At 38.6% G+C, this 21,012-nt stretch overlaps 1 protein-coding gene across 20 annotated transcripts in view; it reads right to left on the reverse strand.

Moving 5' to 3' along the window:
- Positions 1–5,197: 5,197 nt before the first annotated feature.
- RBPJ (recombination signal binding protein for immunoglobulin kappa J region) overlaps positions 5,198–21,012 on the reverse strand; it is a 242,818-nt gene continuing 227,003 nt past the window's right edge. For all 20 annotated transcript variants that reach the window (XM_086406221.1, XM_086406233.1, XM_086406228.1 and 17 more), the window contains 6 exons: positions 16,861–16,998; positions 16,595–16,707; positions 11,605–11,745; positions 10,234–10,389; positions 9,770–9,873; positions 5,198–9,595 (listed from right to left, as the gene is read on the reverse strand). In XM_086406221.1, the coding sequence (XP_086262347.1) occupies positions 9,280–9,595; positions 9,770–9,873; positions 10,234–10,389; positions 11,605–11,745; positions 16,595–16,707; positions 16,861–16,998 (968 nt within the window). In that variant the 3' untranslated portion in view covers positions 5,198–9,279. The remainder of the gene's footprint in view (positions 9,596–9,769; positions 9,874–10,233; positions 10,390–11,604; positions 11,746–16,594; positions 16,708–16,860; positions 16,999–21,012) is intronic.

Raw genomic sequence — 21,012 nt, forward strand, 5'->3', positions numbered from 1 at the left:
AACCATGGTTTTGCCACTTACAGCTGCAGAACCCTAAAAATGGCATTTCATTGATGAAATTAAGGCAACAGTGGCAAGACTTTCCTATTACAACACTGGTTGAAAGTAATATGAACCTATTCAAGTTCACTGAAGCACTGAATGGATGAGTTATCTCATGGTACTTAAGGCAGGAATATAATCAAGCTTCAGAAACTGGGAATGTTTCCTCTTTAGATGTCTGCTTCATTCTTCTTCCTGCAAACCTGTTCTTGCTTCTCAGTGGATGCGTCAGAGTTGCTACGTCAAAACAAGCTCCCTGCAATCTCCTGTTTGCTTCTTGCCCAATAACCTGCAGAAACCAAGAGGAAGTCTCTCCAGCGGCCCTGAGGCTATCAGTTGCTGGGTGTAGGGGGCGGGTGTGGTAAGCAGAGTCAGAGTTTCTGAGAGCCTATTGGGTGGAAGGGGCCCTTCTAGGGATGGCTGGAAGGCTAGAGGAGACAGAAGGGGTTTTGGTGTTCTGACTCATCTGAGAATCCTTTTCAAAACTGCCTATTAAATGGACTCAGAGATTTGAGGAATATGAAATATTTCAAGTAAAGCCTTTAGCATAGAGAATACAGTTAATACATTTTACTACAGAACTTATTGCTTGTAGCCCTCTAGAGCAGCTGCCTGGCACCTACCTATTCCTTATCCTAGCAACCTCAAATTCCTTACTGGGGAAATATTTCTTCCCCTGTTGGTTCTAAATCCAGGCTTGCCTGTGACCACAGAAGCCAAAGAGCCTCTGTGCTTAGTTGGTCAGTCACGCCTGACTCTTTGCAACCCCATGGGCTGCAGCCCACCAGGCTTCTCTCTCCATTCGGATTCTCCAGGCAAGAATACTGGAGTGGGTTGCCATGCCCTCCAAGCAGTTTCTTTTAACTGACCCTTCCTCTAAGTGCACAGGACAGGCAAGCGACCTGGGCTCACACTGCCAGTGGCTGTCATTTGCAAACTGAATCTAGAGCAGCTGACTTAAGGATTAAAGAGGTTAGGCTCACAGTAGTGGCTCTCTGGGCAGACCATTCCTATGATGCAGAGTTCCTCAGTTCACAAGAGCTGCCCTCCTTAGAAACATGATCCAGGCTTCCCTTCAGTTCCTATGAGTTTCTGCTACTCTTACAAAATCCCTTTTCCCTAAGTTAACCAGGATTGGTTTCTGACTTAACTCTTGTTAACTCTAACAACCCCTATTGTACTGAAGGTGTAAAATTTTATATCTTTAAAGTATTAAATACAAAACCACCATATCACTGTTGTCTTAAATGAGCAGCAAGAAAAGAAAAAAGCCTGAAGACCATGATCCTGGAAGACCCAGACCAAGTGGCCTCCTGTTTCTCTCCAGAGTTGTATAATTTAGCACATATTTATGTGTAAGGCTTGGCTAGAGGGAGTAAGAACATTAACCAAGAGGCCAGGACACTACATTAATAGTGAAAACAAACAAACACCTTGAAATTGGATAGCACGTTCAAGTGAAGAAAGCATTTTCAATCCATAATCACATTTGGGCTTTTCACATTCTCTGGGGCTATGTCTTTCTCAACTGTGAAGTGAGGACTGACATAGAATGGCTATTCCCTATAAAGCTCCTTAGGGAGACAAAGCCTTTAACAGTACCAGCCCCTAGTAACCTGAGTCCCTGCTCCTTCGTGACTGAGACATCTAGTGTACCCCTCGAGCATGACTTTGGGCCACCTGGGTCCACTTCTGAAGCCCAGCTCTGCTAAATTTAGTGTATGACTTTGGGCAAGTCTTGAGCCTGTGTCATCTCTGATACAAGCATATTAGCTCACAGTGTCGTGGTGAGGATTAAATCATGGCCACAAAACAATTCACAGGTGGTAAAAGTGATTTCCATCTCAATCTTGCCTCTCCCCTTGTCCCTCAGCCCAAGTCATCATCTTAGCTGACTACTGAAAACCCCCATTCTGGACTTAAAAATCCAAGAAACCTGAATACTATTCTATAGACTGGTATCCAATACATTATTGAAACTGTAATCTAGAAAGCTTTTAGGAAGGGCCTTGCTATGAACTAAATTGTTTTCCCCTAAATTTCATGTTGAAGCTTAACTTTCAATCTGACTGTATCCGGAGACAGACCTTTAGGAGTTAATTAAGGATTGGGTCCTAATCAAAAAGGGACTGTGGTCTTAAGAAGATACAGATGTCTCTGTGCTGTGGAAGCACATAGCGAAAGGTGGCCCCACCTGCAAACCAGTTAACTCACAAGAGCCTAACCATGTTGGCACCTTGATCTCAGATTTCTGGCCTTTAGAAATGTGAGAAAATAAGTTTCTGTTGTTTTAAGCCATGCAGTATTTTCTTATGGGAGCCTAAGCAGACAGACAAGTCCTTCGTGAAAATTTTTAGGAAAACAGCCATGCCCTGAATAAGCTCAGCGCCTAGAACATTACTGGCTGTTTAAACATTCCTAGCTGTGTCTTTGGAGAAGGCAATGGCAACCCACTCCAGTGTTCTTGCCTGGACAGGGGACAGGGGAGCCTGGTGGGCTGCCGTCTATGGGGTCGCACAGAGTCGGACACGACTGAAGTGACTTAGCAGCAGCAGCTGTGTCTTAACTAATTCCAACTTCTAGCACTACTCAGAAATAATAGGGATGGATATTCATGCTTCTAAGCAAATACGTGCACATTCCATTATCCTTCACCTGACATTCTTCCCAAAGAGCACATTTGCACCTTTGGCATCTTACCAGCTGACAACCGTTAGAGCTACTCTCTAGGATAATCAATGATTAAAGTCACAGTGATTGTTTCTGAGTCACAATTATTTTCCAAAGCTTTTCATTATTACATCAAAGTATCTGAATTAAGAATTTAGCTGTGAAGGTTTAAGAAGCAGGAGAAAATCACAATCACTGACTTTGTGTTGTGTGGTGAGTGAGGACAAAAAGAACATCCTTGCAGGGAGAAAGCTTAGTTTCAGGAAAAAAGAACAGCTGTCAAAATTGGCTCAACAGGCCACTGGGAATGACCTCATCACACTCTACTTTCTTATAGAAGAAGACGGGGCGGGGGGGGGGTGTTTCTGGATCAACAGTCTGGGATTTCAGCATCAGCAGAAATGATCCACCAGGCAAAGGTGCCAGAAATGAACGACCTGCATGCTGACTACACTCAATGAGCAGGGTCGTGGAATACACGGAGGTGAGAAGCAGGGACTACAGTTGATCATGCCAGAAAGAACTTAATACACACCTGAACTTCATACTTATCTTTTAGAAAATGTGTTTTGGAATTTCACATTTTAAAGTGCTACTTCCAAAAAAAATAAATAAATAAATAAAGTGCTACTTCCCCCAAAGCAAAGCATTCTATAAATTCCATTAAAAAGAAAAAAACCTTAGTTCAGCATGAATGTTTCTTGTTAAGAGTTGAAACCCTGTTCCTTTTCTGGATTAGATAATGTTCACCTGTCTTTTATTTAAACCAAGATGAGTCACGACTTCTTACGTATGTGTGCATAACACCTTAAACTATTTGTTGAACACCTGCACGCCAGGCACACAGACAACTTTATCCTTAACACACAGAACTGCGAGTAACTGTCCAGTCTTGCAGGTTCTCTCAACGGCTGTGTGTTCTATCTCCCAGCCTAAAGCTTTAGGGTTTGACCATAGGTCAAAATTAATCACCTCATTTGTACCTTATATACGTCAACTTAATCGTTGCCCTCATTGTTGTCTAGCACTAAACTTGGGAAAAAGATTTTTCTTTGGGAAGAGGACTTACTACTGGGATCCTTCACCACTAGCATCTGATGTAGCTTGCCCTCTGTATCTTTTAAACTGGCAACCATTTAGGGATCCAAGGACAAAAAATATATACATATACACTGAATGGGTCTTTCATTAGGTTGCTTAGAAAGTGATCACATACTCTTTATATATTGTATTATTCCCATCTAAATTGTAAAGGAGCTATTACTTAATCTAGAGATGAGAGTCTGGAACTGACACATACACACTGCTATATTTAAAACAGATAACCAACAAGACCTACTGTTAAAAGAATAATAAATTATTTTTTAAAGGAAGCCATTACCAATCTTAGCCATTGAAAGTCTCACCATTCAAACCCCAACTAATTTATTTAACAATCACTATTTTCAGAAGCAGAGAAGGCAATGGCACCCCACTCCAATACTCTTGCCTGGAAAATCCCATGGACGGAGGAGTCTGGTAGGCTGCAGACTGCAGCGACTGAGAGACTTCACTTTCACTTTTCACTTTGATGCACTGGAGAAGGAAATGCCAACCCACTCCAGTGTTCTTGCCTGGAGAATCCCAGGGACAGAGGAGCCTGGTGGGCTGCCGTCTATGGGGTTGCACAGAGTTGAACACGACTGAAGCGACTTAGCAGCAGCAGGAGCAGCAGCAGCATTTTCAGAAGATGTCTTTAGCAAAATCCTGATAACCTGGCTTACGTTTTTTTCCTTTAGGGGATGTCAGATGAATAAACTTGCTATGATTTAAAAAATACGTAACAAGCTCCCGCTTTACTGTTTCCCTATTGAACAAAGTGGGCTTCCCTCATAGCTCGGTTGGTAAAGAATCTGCTTGCAATGCAGGAGACCCAGGTTCGATTCCTAGGTCGGGAAGATCCCCTGAAGAAGGAAATGGCAACCCACTCCAGTATTCTTGCCCAGAGAATCCCATGACAGAGGAGACTACAGGCCATGGGGTCACAAGAGTTGGCCACAACTTAGCGACTAAACCACCATTAAACAAAGTATGCTTTCTCTGAAAGCCTACTGAAGAGCCCCCAACAAAAAGCACAAACCATTCTATGTTCTTTCACACACCAGGCCCAAATGATAACTTCATACTGGAAAAGCAAGCTGTCATTAAATAATGCTCGTCAATCATGTTGAGATTAGTTCAAAATGTTCCTGAATTAGGAGACAACTCGAGTTGTCCAAAGTCTATTTCCCCATTTACAAGGATTAAAAAAACAAACCCTCTCAAAAAAAAACCTTTCTTTTTAAAGCACTATCTAGTTAAAAATGAAAAAAAGAAAAATAAAATCAGTACAGATGTTACTTTGATGTGATGAAGCTTAGACAGCAAGGTAAAACTATAAACAAACTTTTAAGTATTCTGAAATCAATGATGATAATACATGTATCAGGCACGTCCAACAGAACACTTTTACAATGGTTTACATTTCCTTTTTATTTATTTCTTGAAACTGCCCATATTGCAGGTTTCTCATGGATGAAATATGGAACTGAGCAGATTCTTTTTTCTACAAAATTATGGTATAAACTTGCTCAATTTTCTATCTTATTGCTAATAAACCTTACAGGCGCACAGTTTGTAAAATAAACCCCTTAAGGACTGAATGCGTAGAGCATGCTGCAAGGTACAAGAAATAAGCTAAAAATGAGCATAAACCTACATCTGGACCAACACAGTACTGAATGCTGGCAAACATTTATCACAACACAGGGAAAAATTAATAAAAGGAAATACAGTTCAGTCCTGAAAGGGTTAAATAGAAACCCTAATATATTATTGTTTCTAACCATCCATCCCACGTTACAGTGCTTGAAAACAAAGTCAAAAGTCTGGCACAGAAAATTACACACATTTGTTCAGTATTCATCAGAAACACAGCTGCTTTTGAAATCAAAAGTAAGTAACTTAGTTAATAATTGAATAACATTTTGATTCAAGAAAGAACCCCACCACCCCCAACCCCGCATGGATTATCTGATTAAACATGAATAGTTTAGTTCTTAAAAACTGTTGACAATTTCCTGTGAGGGCACAGACAGTACTAGTTTCGTTAAAAAAAAAAAAAAAACTAACCAGTTATTATTGCAAATAAGTCTGTGCAGTAAGAGTGACAAATATTTTACCAGTTAATACGCACATACGGGTATCTTTACTTGTCGTGGTTTAAGAAAAGTCAGCAGCAGATTATACTAGTGTTCAACTCTGAAACCATTCAAAATAAACAGGGCATTTTATATTTATAGCTTTTTGTTTGCCTTCTCAATCTATGTAATCAATTAAAACAATATATTAGATAAGAGGCAGCTTCTATGCATATTTTCAGAAACTGCATAGAATCATAAAAGCATAGGATATACTTCTAATACATGACTTAAAAAAAAAAAACTTGAACGTACTATACTTTAACTGAAGTGGTTACCATTCTGAGAGCCTTTATGAGGGAAAATGATCAGCATCTCTAATAATGCCACAATTGGAGGAAGGGCCACGTTCTACAATACTATAACTGGAGGACGAGGCTCCTGTAAATTATACACTGAAAATCAATTCACAAAAAATTTTTTAAGCAGCTGACAAAAGAACTACAGATAAATGATAAGCCATAACAGACAAATCATTTCAGTCTGTGGTATGTAGAATGGCATAAAGCAGTGGCAGGGGGTGGGGTGGGGGCCTGTAGGAGTATACTCTTAAATCTCAAAAAAAGAACCAACAACGAAAAGGGTTTACAGTCTAATATTTCAATTATCTTATTAAAATAAACAGAGCCAAAATTAGACTTAAACAGTAAAAAAGCAAAAGTTCATTTTAATGAAGTCATAAACTTGAAAAAAAATATTTGAGTTGCAATGCTGGGTAGGAATAGTTTGTGCTTCAAAAGCATCTTATTTGTTATCAGTTAATTTAATATAAACTGGTAACTAAATAACAAACTTGGGAAGTGGAGGAAACCTGTGGCCCATTTCAGCAGCACTGAAAACATTTCTGCGCTCTGAACAAAAAGCACTGTGTGAAGGCTACTTCCAGACTCAACAGAGAGCAGAATAAATACTACTCAGAAATAAGCAAGTTTGCAAGAAAAAGCCAGTAAACAGTTAAAACAAAGAAAGATAAGGCCACAAAGAATTCTGCCCTTGGTCACTGAAACAGATTTGAAGTACGAGGCAGGGTTAGCTTACAAGAGAAGCTAGTGACAGGAGCAGACTTAAAGAGAGATGGGCTGTATACAGCATAATGCAGCCGGTATTAATTAAAAAGGCTTTCAGTCAAGAAAAGACCACAACAACTTTAACTACGTGTTTTACAAATGACTTCGCCCTTGAAAACTGAGGAAAAAGCGACTTCAAGATGTTAGGAACTATATTTACAATGGCATAGTCTGAGCAAAAGAATGAGTAATGAAGATTTATCAAAGCTGTGGGGTGGGAATGGGGGGAAGCTACTAATGATGATGTTTTAAAAAGCCTACAGGTGGAAACTTTTCAAAATAGCCCAGGACACCAAAAAGACAATTTCTGTACGGAAAGATATGCAGGAAGTTACAGTTTTGCATCCTTAAGGTACTTGTGGCTTCTGTTTCATGGGACAGTAAAAGCTTACCACAATCTAGAGGTAGTTTTTACTCGAAGAAAGATGATTGTATTACTAGACCACGTCCTGTAACATTACACACATAGATCCTGTACTAAATGTAGCCCAATGAGTCTGCTGCAATTTCTAAGAAACCAAACAAAGGTATAACCAAAGTGCAGGAACAAAACCAATGTAAAAGAGGTGAGTCCAGCACAGATAGGGAGCACACAACCCGGAATGCAACCAAATCTTAAATGGAGAGGAAATGTTTTCTGAGTGGGTGACATTTGCGAAGACACTCAGTGTTGGGGAGAAGAAGACAAAAAAAAGGGATTTTTTGCATTTTTATAATCTTACAACTATCCATTTCTAAAGTATTGTCTTCCAGCTATTTTAGTTGGTCATCTAGTAAGAGCATCCTGTTTCAAGGTTACAGTGATGTTTTTACCTAGGCTACCCCCGCCCCCCCACCAAAAAAAAGTAAATAAAACCATGCTTTTGCTGAGATTTTTTTCCTCATTATACAATAAGGGCACCATCTACCAACTGGTAGCAAATACTTAGCATGATACTTTTTTGTTATCATATGCCAACAAGGCAGAAAAACACCCTGCTGAATGAAATCACTGGGAATATTCCAAGTTCAAAATAAAATGTTTAACTTACACATAATACAAGTTATGTACAAGATAAGGAGGGGGAGGAAACCTGAACAAATGTTGACTGAGTAGATACATTTCTGCACAGGAAAAGGGGAGGGAACACTGTAAAAACCAACATGTTCCATGCCATTAACTCATTAATGACTAAATGGCCACATTTAATTTCAGGTAAATGTTAGAACCTCTTAGATTACCACTATAAATACATTAAAAAAAAAAGTAACACAGAGAAATAACTATCAATGGTATTTGAGAATAGAGACTAAGTACATTGAATGTATTGCAGGCAAGGCAGAGGCATTTTTTTTTTAAAGCTTTTGCACAGACTTCATATAATCTTAAAAGAAATATGAATGCAGGCCTTTACAAGATTTGACTTGCTGAAATCAAAACACCTTCCATTCAAGAAAAGTCATAAGACTTCAGCTTTTAAAAAAATAATAAAATAAAAAGAACAGTTCCAGCCTTGGACCAGAAAAGACCTGGAAGAGTATGGTAATTAGATTAAACAAGCATGGTCAGGCTTGGAACCTGAATGTACTTAAGAGCAAAAGCTCAAAGTGGGTGGGGAGGAGAACAACCTATTTGGTAACAAAGGTGTATTATATATGTGATATAAAAAAGGTATGGTGAAAATGTACCTTTTACTAAAGCTTATACAAGTTCCTTGGTCCATAAAAACTATGTTAGATTTTTGTCTTCTAGTTTGATTAACATTTTTTTTGAGGACTTCCCTGGTGGCTCAGACGGTATAAAGCGTCTGTTTACAATGCGGGAGACCAGGGTTCGACCCCTGGGTCGGGAAGATCCCCTGGAGAAGGAAATGACAATCCACTCCAGTACTATTGCCTGGAAAATCCCATGGACAGAGGAGCCTGGTAGGCTACAGTCCATGGGGTCGCAAAGAGTCGGACATGACTGAGCGACTTCACTTTGATTAACTTTTACTCCAGCCACATCTCTATTTCTCGCCCATTTAAACAAAATCAAACAAAAACCAACCAAACAAAAATAACGGCTGAAAAAAATAGATTTCCAGAAGTTTGTACATTTAGATGTTTTCTGTTTGTTTGTTTTGTTTTACTGTGGCTTCTGCACTTCAAATCAGCACTTGCAGGTAATGGGGTTTTTGAATAGTATAACCTGATATGAAAAGTTTTCCCAAGAAACCACAAAAGATTGTTCATTTTTTTCTTTTTTTTGTCAACATTTTGCCGCACTCAAGTCAGTGTAAGTCCTAGCAAAAAGACGGTAGTTAGGACACAACTGTTGCTGTAGATGATGTGACACTGGTTGAATTTGTGCTGACGTTTGTGTAACTTCCCTCGCTGTTTGTGTTTGATTCATTAGGGGGCACTTGGCTTGAGTTGGCTCGAAGGATTGCTCCCGCTGCACTGCAGTGTGGCCGTGGCCCTGGTTCTGGGGTATAGGTAAAGGTAAGGCTGGTGGAATAAATGATTCCATCATTACGGACCAAAGTTACTGGAACCTGGACTGGCTGCCGGACCCATCTCCAGCCTTCTCGGAATGCAGAAATGTCTGGGACAACACAGAGCATACTCTCTCCACATCTGAGGAGGAAATAGAAATCACTTAAAAGCATGGCAAATTTTATAAATGAAACTTAAAAACAAGGTTGCTTAATACAGGACAATCAACCTCTTAATACAGGACTCTTGGGAAAGAGTCTCACATACCCACCCCCATCAAAAACTCTGGATAATGTAAAAAATTGTATTAAGTACCTGTACATAGTTTCAGCTTCTACATCCCCAAACCACACTCGTAAATTTGGAGTGAAATTCTGTCCTGTAAGTTCAAGCATTGCTACGTCCCCACCGCCATTCAACTGCAATTCACAGAAAATCAAAACAACGTTGAGGAAACTTTTCATTTTTCACTAAAGTATACAGATGAGTTTTTCACTCAACTATCATGTGCAAAAAAAAAAAAGACAATTAAAATACTTCCTTTAAATAACATGATTATAAAGACAAAGTGAACTAAAACTCGATATACAAGCTGATTTACATTTAAATTTTCTTGCTAAAATTATGTGTGCTCCTCTGATTTTCTTCTTCTTCACTGTGTAAAAAACCCTCCAAAGCACAGGATTTGAAGAAAAATCAAATTTATTGTGAAGTAAAATTACTCCATGTCATAGATGAACAGTTGCAAAAAGCTGAAGTCAACTTGTAAGAGGTCTCACCTGAAGACTTTCTACGACAGGCACAGGTGTGACTGGGGCAAGGACAGGGCCCATCCCCTCATAAAATGTATACTCTGCCTTATCCGTACTAATGATTGTCCAGGAAGCTCCATCATTTATCATCTCTTTATTTGGTTCTTTTGGGCATGGAGTGGCCTTAGAAAAAAAGAATGTTTATAAATTATATACATTGCGGTATTATAAGACAATTTTAACAAAGTAACACTCATGAAGAGAATTTAGTACAAATTTACAAACTTCCCAGGCACCATACTTTTCCAACCCCTAATTAAAAATAGAATATTAATATGGAAACCTCACATAAGGCTAGTTTTATTTTAATATGAACTACTTCGTGACATACAAAAAATTAATAATACCTTTCAGAATAACCATTTAAGTAAAATTACAAAAGATCAGTATATGTGATATAATTAGCTGCTTAAAATGCTTCAGAGATCCCTGAGAGAGAGGAGGGCTTCCCTGGTGGCTCAATGGTGTAGACTCCACCTGCCAATGCAGGAGACGTGGTTTAATCCCTGGGCTTGGAAGATCCCCTGGAGAAGGAAATGGCAACCCACTCCGGTATTCTTGCCTGGGAAATGTCATGGACAGAAGAGCCTGGCAGGCTATGCCCATGGGGTCACAAAGAGTCGAAAACGGCTGAGTGACTAAACAACAACAACAAGAGAAAGGGAGAGTGGAAGTTCCCTCCTCCTTAGAGAACTATAGAAACTTCTGCACTTTCAGCAGGAAGGAACCAAGATATGAACAGCAATCCCCTATCCCTACCTCAAAACACCTAGGCCAGACCAGCCATCTCTCTGGAAAAAGTCTCCAGATGTCCACAAATGAGTTTCATGTGGAAGTGTAACTATTCTACTAAATCATTTGTTCATGTCATAAATGTCCTCATGAAGGTCTTCTGATATAGTTAAAAATTAGATTTTGACTAATTAGCTTTTAACATGTCATTATTACCATCTTAGAAGACCCCAATATAAATCTGATGAGAATTATGAAACCCTCCTCCAAAATATGCATGCACCACTATATACAGTGTTATCTGCACATATTTCAGGTGACTCTCTGATACTTTTGGATAATCTGAAGAACTTTTCATCCCTCAGAATTAGATGTTAACTGTTTCTCTTAGAACATTCTCATAGTTTTGAGTTCTTTGAGGTAGAATGACTACCATGTCTGAAGAACATGTGGGCTAAGGACCCTTGAAATCGGGATAAATACCTGAACACAGATTCATGTATTTGGATACTATTAACATTTTTTAAACAAAAGTTTCATGTTTCTGAATGCTGCTAACCTAACAGTTTGCACATTTTAGATTTTACCAGCAATTTAGAAACATACCTGAAACTGGATTATTCTTTCTTGAGAAAGGCACAAGTACATTCTTTCTGTATCCTTAAGGTAAAACGCACATTTGTGGAGCTGTGACACAGGATCATCGGCATCCAGTAACGCGGTCTGCTTATCAACCTTCCTAATTATCTGCATTTCAACAATTAAAAAAGGAAAGGTCATCACATATGGAGAGTCTTCATTTCCTACACTGTTAAGAGTCCACGGCAAGAATCTACCATGAAATAATACATCACAGATACCTGTCACATATCTACATACATAACACCATTTACAAACAATAAAGTTAGGCATAAAAATACTTTTAAATTGCAAGCATGTTAAGAATGCAGAGATGTTACCTTCTCCCACCAACTCCTAAAAACAATAGGGCAGGCAGGCACTTGCTTTCTAAATCTGTGCTTTTCAAACTTTGACATCCGTACAAATCATATGGGGTTCCTGTTAAACATATATCTGTTCTGAGCCTGCAAATCATAGAGAGGGCCTGATATTTTGCACTTCTGGCTAATTTCCAGCTGATGTTCATCCTGCTGGTCTATGAATTGTATTTTGAGTAGCAAGTTCAGATGGCCTCTCCAATAACACACAATGACAAACATTCCAACATCAAAGGGAAAATTATCTCTAAAGGTCACTATGGGTATGCTAGTTTGTACCTAAGTCCATTATCACACTTACATGCTGTTGCTTTGTTTTAACATAAAATAGGCATCATTCTGCAGATTAGGAAACAGGCTCAGAGGTCAGGTTAAGCTCCTCAAATTCACCCGGTCAGTAGCTGAAGAACCAAAGTATGATTCCAAGGCTGGCTGCCTGCCCAGCTTGAACTCTTTCCATTATATAGTATGACCTTACACTATAAATATTCCACAAAACACATAGGATATCTGAAAGATACTACTACTCAAACCTTCAGTGTTACCTATCACATGGAAGGTTATCACTAAGTGCTTGAGGACTGTGAAGATTACTCTCAACAGCATACAAACATGTTGGAACTACTTCTCATCTTTAAATCAGAAATAAAGAAACCCCTTCCTTGGGACTTCCCTGGTGGTCTAGTGGTTAAGACTCCATGCTCCCAAAGCAGGAGGCATGGGTTCTATCCCTGGTTGGGGAGCTAAGATCCTGCATACCAAGTGGTATGGCAAATCAATAAACAAAGTCTCCAGTCACTGACATTAAAAAAAAGAAACCCCTTTTTCTCCTTCCCTCTTACCGCCCCATTTCTCTGTTCCCCTTTATAGCAAAACTCCTCTTCCTCACCATCTCATCTCCTGAAATCTCTCCAACTTTGTGTTTCAAACTTGCTCTTGGTGAGGTCCTTAAGGACTTCAAGACAGATGAATCCCATGAGCACCTCTCTGTCCTCACCTTAGCTTTCTCAGAAGCATCTGACCCACACATTCTTCCTTTGGAAATACACCTGCTCTAACTGCCTTCAGTGCTCCAGAGCTGAGTCCCCAGATCTCTTTCCCTCCTCCCATACTCTACAGACCTTCTATTCTCTTTAGAGGTTAGCAGTAGTAGTGTTAGTCACTCAGTCGTGTCCGACTCTTTGCAACCCCATGAACTGTGGCCCGAGGCTCCTCTGTCCATGGGATTCTCCAGGCAGGAATATTGGAGTAGATTGCCCTTCCCTTCTCCAGAGGATCTTTTCAATCCAGGGATCGAACCTGGGTCTCCTTCATTGCAGGCAGATTCTTTACCGTCTAAGCTTTAGAGGCTGGCAATTCCTAAATTTTTATCCAGTCATAGCCTTTCTCAAGCACTCAACCTGTATATTTAACTACCTATTCAACAGTTCCACTTAAAATGTCTATTAATAGCCATCTCAATCAAAAATATAATTTTTTATTTCTTCCTAAGCTCAATAAATGACACCATGTTCACTCAATCCTAAAACCATGGAGTCATCTTTGACTCCTTACTTTCTCTTACACACCGTCTGTCAACAAATTCTGTTAGGTCTACTTTCAAATAAATCAGTGACCTTTCATCCCCTTACCAGTACCATCTTGGTCTAAGGTATCATCATCAGCTTCTTGCCTGAATTATGACATAAGCCAAGTCATCTTTCTCTTTGCTTCCACCGCTATATCTCCCTGTGCTCTTATTCACAAAGCAGCCAGAATTATTCTTCCAAACATAAACCAGCCATCATTCTCTGTTTGAGAGCCTCCAGTGGCCTCCTACTGTACATAGGTAACAGAAAGTTTTGCCCTAGACAGAGAGAGGGATTTGACAAGATGCTGCCCATGGCTTACTCTGCAGCATCATTTCCTGGCACGTGCCCTCTCCACTGCTCCCTCAGCTCTTGCTACAATGGCTTCCTTGCTAGTCCTCACACATTTCTGTCCTAAGTTCTTCTGCTCTCATTCTGTCAGCCTGAAACGTTCCACACCCAGTTTCTGTTTCTACAGAGCTAAAAATACGTAAATATGAAGAATGTTGGTTTTTAATAGTTGTGGCTTAGGTGAAAAAAAAAATGATCATGGAATATAAGTTAGGTGTGTGAATCAAGTAATAAAAACCCAATAGTACTGCATAATATTTATAGCACTGTTCTGAGCACTTTTACAAATATCAATTCATTTAACCCTTCAAAATTCTGTGAGTTATTAAGAATGTCCATTGTGGAGCAAAGTATTATCTGAATAGTTGTCACTCAAGTAATATCTGAATATTTGTCACTCTACTTATATCACCACTAATTTTCGAGTTTAAAGGGAGATAGTACACTTTTAGCAATTACATTTTCTAATATATTCTGTGAGACTAATAAACTCAAGTAAAATGTTTCCATTCAACTCTAGCCTTAAAACTGTGTTTAAATTTAACAATGCTTGAATTTTAGAGAAATAGTGAATTTTGAATGAAGTAAGCCTAAAACTTCCTATAAGTCGACCACACTCATTTATGACTTCACCACATAAGAATCAAGGTCTGCCTATAACAGCTTTATTCCTATAACCTACTGTTTCTCCACTACTTAATCATATTGAGAACATGGGTCATGTTTGGTTCAATTTTATTTCTCACAAGAGCTCTCTGGACATAGACACTGCTGAGTGACCAGGTCTCCCCAATAAACAAACCAAAGATGCCCCCTACTATTTGGTATCAAAAACTTGCTGTGATAATTTCTAACTATTAAGAAGAGGAAAGAAATCTGAGAAGCCAGGTAGTGTGAATGTTATAATTAGCTATGTGTGATGAGAAAGTGATGAATTCTAACACCAGGAGTTCCTCCCACCAGCTCTCTCTCCTCTATGCTGGCTCTGTACATTACTGGTACAGTGTTTACTGTACTTCTTAGGTAACTGGGCTGCAGCCCTTAAGGACAGAAAACATACCTTATTCATACTCTTAGCACTATACCTTGTAAATGCCCAGGCTAAATTTATGCTGCTGATTAGTTTATCTAACAGATGGATGTCCCAAATTTCTGGGGTATCTGACAGACTTGAGGATGTGAGACAAATGCTAACCGGTGTTTCTTATTAGTTGGCTACATAGATTGTGCCTGTTCTCAAAGTACCCAAACCAGGATTTCTCACTAAGACCTTCATCCCACTGAAATTGGTCTTGGGGGGGATAGTGTTCTTCAAGCAAGGATCTCTAATAAGGCTAATATTCTAGGACACATAAAATGCAAACTTTAGATATTAAGGCAGTGTTATCCTTCTTAAAAGCATATGAAAACTATAGAATGCTTCCTCTGAAAAACATGTTTTCATTGAAAACTGTATGTAAGTGGATGGAAAGGAAGGCAGGAAGTAGTATAGACCATAATAAAGCCTAGCTATGATTCTGAAGAAACTAATGCTTCAGTCACATGATCTCTAGAAAGAAGTGTTTACTGTTAACAGTGTTAACAATGGTACTGCAACTTTTCCTAAGGCATTCTCTGAATCAGGTTTTTTTATTTCAACATTTTTATAATGAGAGCCACACAGTTTTGAATGTAAAAATATTCAATTAAAGATGACTTTCAAGCAAGGTAGACTGGTACTTTACATGAAACTAAGTGAAAACACCATTTTTAGATTTGAGTCAGTCTTTTCAGTGGCTTATATATAAGTTGTTGCTGGTCAGAGACATAAGCCTCTGAATTGTGCCTCCAAAGTACAAGCATTTAATGCCAAAGCAAATAAACATTATCCTTGGAATATAGTGACACAGAATAAATAAGAAGAGAACTTTAGTAAAATTTATTCAGTCTGTTTTTTGGTTTGTGTCTTCCTAATTTATGCACCCTTCTTTCCCTACCTTTCTCCCTTTTATAATCTATCTTAGGTTCAAGGTTTTGTAAATTTATATTACTATGTTTCACATATTTTGACTTTAAGTTGAAATGGGAAATAAAATCACCTTGTACAACCACAATACAGAAAAATACAACAAAAACCACAAGCTGATGCATTAACTTAGATAATTATAGATAATATCAGAAAATATCAGCCAATGAAATATTTCATCAAAGAGATACAAAGCATATTCAGGAAAGTAATACTAAAGTTCTTCCATTTGCTCAGCCCCTCCCCCAAGCTGACCTTGAATTGAACTTACTCATAAACTCCTTCCATCTTTAATACAACTAAATTGTATTGTTTCAGAAAACAAGGGGGAATATGATGCAGAATGTATAAGAGGCTTTTGCTTCATTCTGCTAAGAAAAGCAGTTTTTTACTACTTCAAAAAGCCCAAACACTGTCTCTTTTTTCAGAAGAGTAAACTAAAAAAAACTATGCTTATATTTTTAAAGAAATTTACAGTTTCTATGCTTTTGAAAACTTGGGCCTGTGGCAGGATGCAGCAAGCACCACAAAGAATGACTAATGAACCTATATTAGTTAAGAAAATAAATCATAATGTAACTTTGAGTGCCCTCTATCGTCCAGATAAACAACCCAAAAAAGGGGAAAGCTGTCAAAATTTATTATAAACAGTCATGAGGTCATTAAAGCCATACCAATCTTGGGAGTGCCATGCCAGTAACTGAACACACAAGTTTGACTGTTTGTCCATAATGGATGTATCCATCGCGGACTGTGAATTCTTCTCCTTCTGATTCATCATCATCCACTGCAGTACGATGGAAACAGAGATCAAATTATCATCTTTAAAATTTATTAATCTGCTTATAAAAATGGCAAAACTAAATATATCTGTAAGTCTTATTATTTAAAGAAATTTAATTTCACACTAAAAAAACCAAATGCATATTTTTATACTCACAGAGATGAATGTAAAATGCTCCCCACTGCTGAGAACTGGCATGGAAATTACCACCTTCTACATGCAAGTATCTGGTGCTAACTGTCTGGGATCGGAGTCTATTAAACAGAGCCACCTTTGTTCCTGAGGCAATGCAGACTGCAAAGAAAAAACAGCTATTTATGTGATTGCTGGGGTGGGGGTGGGGTAACAGTAAAGAGCAAGAAGGGACCAGTACCTGGTAAGTTATGACTATTCTTTACTATAATAATTAATGGATTCTGCTAACACTTATTTCAAACCCTCCAAGAAAATATAGATAATACTCCCCCAGAAGTCAGGGTAACTCTTTTATTAATAATGTTAAGCTACAGATATATAATATGCCCATAAAAATGATTTTTAAACAAGTGCTGTATATTTAACATAGTGTTGTTTTTTAAAAGGAAGTTACTTTTAAAATAATAGGTGTCAATAGGAAATTGATTAAATAAAACATAATATCATTGACCTAATTGAATAATGTGTATTTAAATGCACTGATGAGAAAATATCTCCCTGATATATCAATGAATGCAAAGCAGACTACACTGTGGTTTCATTAGGTAAACATACACATTTTTATGTGATAACATATGTCTCCACGTGCTCATATATAATCCCACGGAATATATTCAAAGAGAGGGGTCTAGAAGGTTGTTTACCAAAGATGATGGCAATTGCCTCTGGATACTGTGGCTTTAGAGATTTTGCTTCCTTCTAAATACCTTAAAGTATAGCATTATGTAAAATTTCTTGAAAAACCAACCACATCTATATAAGCAGGAAAAATACTCTGTAAATGAAATACGTTCTCTACCATCAAAAAACTCAAGAATCAGCAGAAATACAAAATTAAAGACTTTAAATAAAATCCTATAATTTGAATTGGCTTAAGACATCTGTGCATGCTCGATCGTGTCTGACTCTTTGCTACCCCATGGACTATAGCCTGCCAGGCTTTCTCTGTCCAAGGGATTCTTCAGGCAAAAATACTGGACTGGGGTTGCCATTTCCTTCTCCAGGGGAATCTTCCTAATCCAGGAATCGAACCCGAGTCTCTTGCATCTCCCGCACTGGCAAGCAGATTCTTTAGCTACCTGACTGTGCTGCACAACTGAATTGGAAACAACATAAATACATGGCATTAAATGCCTCCTGATGCAAGAATACACAGAATAACTACACAAAAAAGATCTTCACGACCTTGATAATCACGATGGTGTGACCACTCACCTAGAGCCAGACATCCTGGACTATGAAGTCAAGTGGGCCTTAGAAAGCATCCCTACAAACAAAGCTAGTGGAGGTGATGGAATTCTAGTTGAGCTATTTCAAATCCTAAAAGATGATGCTGTGAAAGTGCTGCACTCAATATGCCAGCAAATTTGGAAAAGGCAGCAGTGGCCACAGGACTGGAAGAGATCAGTTTTCATTCCAATCCCAAAGAAAGGCAATGCCAAAGAATGCTCAAACTACCACACAATTGCACTCATCTCACACACAAGTAAAGTAATGCTCAAAATTCTCTAAGCCAGGCTTCAGCAATACGTGAACTGTGAAATTCCAGATGTACAAGCTGGTTTTAGAAAAGGCAGAACAACCAGAGATCAAATTGCTAACATCCACTAGATCATTGAAAAAGCAAGAGAGTTCCAGAAAAACATCTATTTCTTCTTTACTGACTATGACAAAGCCTTTGACGGTGTGGATCACAACAAACTGTAGAAAAATTAAGATCATGGCATCCGGTCCTATCACTTCATGGCAAACAGATGGAGAAACAGTGGAAACGGTGGCAGCCTTTTTTTTTCTGGGCTCCAAAATCACTGCAGATGGTGACTGCAGCCATGAAATTTAAAGACACCTACTCCTTTGAAGAAAAGTTATGACCAACCTAGATGGCATATTCAAAAGCAGAGACATTACTTTGCCAACAAAGGTCTGTCTAGTCAAAGCTATGGTTTTTCCAGTAGTCATGTATGGATGTGAGAGCTGGACTATAAAGAAACCTGAGCACCAAAGAATTGATGCTTTTGAACTGTGGTGTTGGAGAAGACTCTTTAGAGTCCCTTGGACTGCAAGGAGATCCAACCAGTCAATCCTAAAGGAAATCAGTTCTGAATATCCATTGGAAGGACTGATGCTGAAGTTGAAACTCCAATATTTTGGCCACCTGATGTGAAAAGAACTGACTCACTGGAAAAGACCCTGATGCTGGGAAAGATTGACGGCGGGAGGAGAAGGGGATGACAGAGGATGAGGTGGTTGGATGGCATCACTGACTCAATGGACATGAGTTTGAGTAAACTTTGGGAGTTGGTGATGGACAGGGAGGCCTGGCGTGCTACAGTCCATGGGGTCGCAAAGAGTCAGACACGACTGAGCGACTGAACTGAACTGATGTAAGAACGCTATATCATTGTGAAGCAGGCTTGCCCTCCAGCAACAAAGAACAAACTGAAATCTGATCAAGTTTCTAAATTAACTACTGACAAAGACTCTCTCCTTAACCAAACTTCAGACAGGTTCCTCTGAGCCCTTTACCCATGGAAACTCTTCCTTGGGTCCCAATATTGGCCTAGCTAGCCCAGTTATTGCCAAGAATCCTGCTAAGTCATCCTTCCATCCTTGATATCTGATCAAGTTTTTTCCCTCCACCTTTATATCTAATCATCTTGTTCTTGTTAAATCACTAAGTTGTGTACAACTCTTTTGTGGTCCCATGGATTATATAGCCCTCCAGGCTCTTCTGTTCATGGGATTTCCCAGGCAAGAATACTGGAGTGGGTTGCCATTTCCTCTCCAGGGGATCTTCCTGACCCAGGAATCAAACCTGTGTCTCCTGCACTGGCAGATGGATTCTTATCCTCTGAGCCACCCAGAAAGTCCATCTGATCAACTTGGCCTATCTTTATAAAAATTTTCGTCAAGAATACCCACACCCTCGATGTCTCCTCTTAGTAACTTTCCACCTACTGACAATGTTCAACTCTGCTCCTTGACTATAAATTCCACTTGTCCTTGTTGTATTTGTAATTGAGCTTAGCTCTCTACTGAAAGCTCTTTTCCCTATCGCAAATGTAGTGAATAAAATGTGCTTTTACCGCCTTTAATGTCCAGTTTTGTTTCTCTTTGACACTACCAATTTACTGAAAATACATTAAACTACACCAAGGGAATACAATTATTGAAATCCAGTATGTGAAAATCTCTCATAGTCAATTGACTTAGCCTCTTGAATAAATAAATATGAGAGAGAGAAAGATGAAGAGAAAAATCCACAAATTTAAAAAGAAAATTCAATGATATATCAACACAATATATAATATCTGGTGAATCATATTTGAATTTTGATTCAAACCAATGGCTAACCAACACCCCCAACCCCTACACACATTTTAGACAATTTTCAATTTGAGCACTGACTAGGTATTTAATGATACTAAGACATTATTTCTTTTTACAGTTGTTTTATGTTTGTTTTTGTATGATCATGGTTATTATAATTGTGTTAGAATACAAAGACACACTATCTTTCTGAGAGGCATAGAAACAGTTATAGGTGATACAACGTCTTGGATTTGTATCAAACTAAAATGAAGGCAGAGAAAAGTGTGGGTGGAGTAGGGTTACAGATCAAGATGAATCAAGACTGGTCTGAAGTTCCGATCACTGATGAAAAGTTGGAGGATAAACACAAGAGGTTTCATGTTATTATGCAACTCTACTTTAGTACGTTTGAAATTTCCATAACAATGATGATAATGACTAAAGCAGACTAAAAACCACCCACTATATAACATTGCATAAGTTCATTAAAAAAACAGAAAACAAAGTAAAAACAAGCAAATTAACCAAAATCCTAAAACTTCCACCTTCAAAGAATGAAACTATTATCTGCAAATTAGTAGACAAGCTCTTATCCTGCATTTTCTTCATAGACTACATTTAAAGCAAACAGCTAACAAATGCAAAAGTTAAGAATAAAAGAATTAGAAATGCCACTGTTTTGCAACCATGATGAAGGACTACTAAAATCATTTGGTTAAAGTTTCCTGAGGAATTTTGTAACTGTTGGATTAGACTAACAACTCTACTTACTATAACCAGTCTTAGTGTGACAAGTGGGAT

Source organism: Bos grunniens, chromosome 6 (genome assembly GCF_055505025.1).
Source record: "Bos grunniens cultivar Pamir isolate PY7600 chromosome 6, Bosgru_T2T1.0, whole genome shotgun sequence".
Taxonomy (NCBI): domain Eukaryota; kingdom Metazoa; phylum Chordata; class Mammalia; order Artiodactyla; family Bovidae; genus Bos; species Bos grunniens.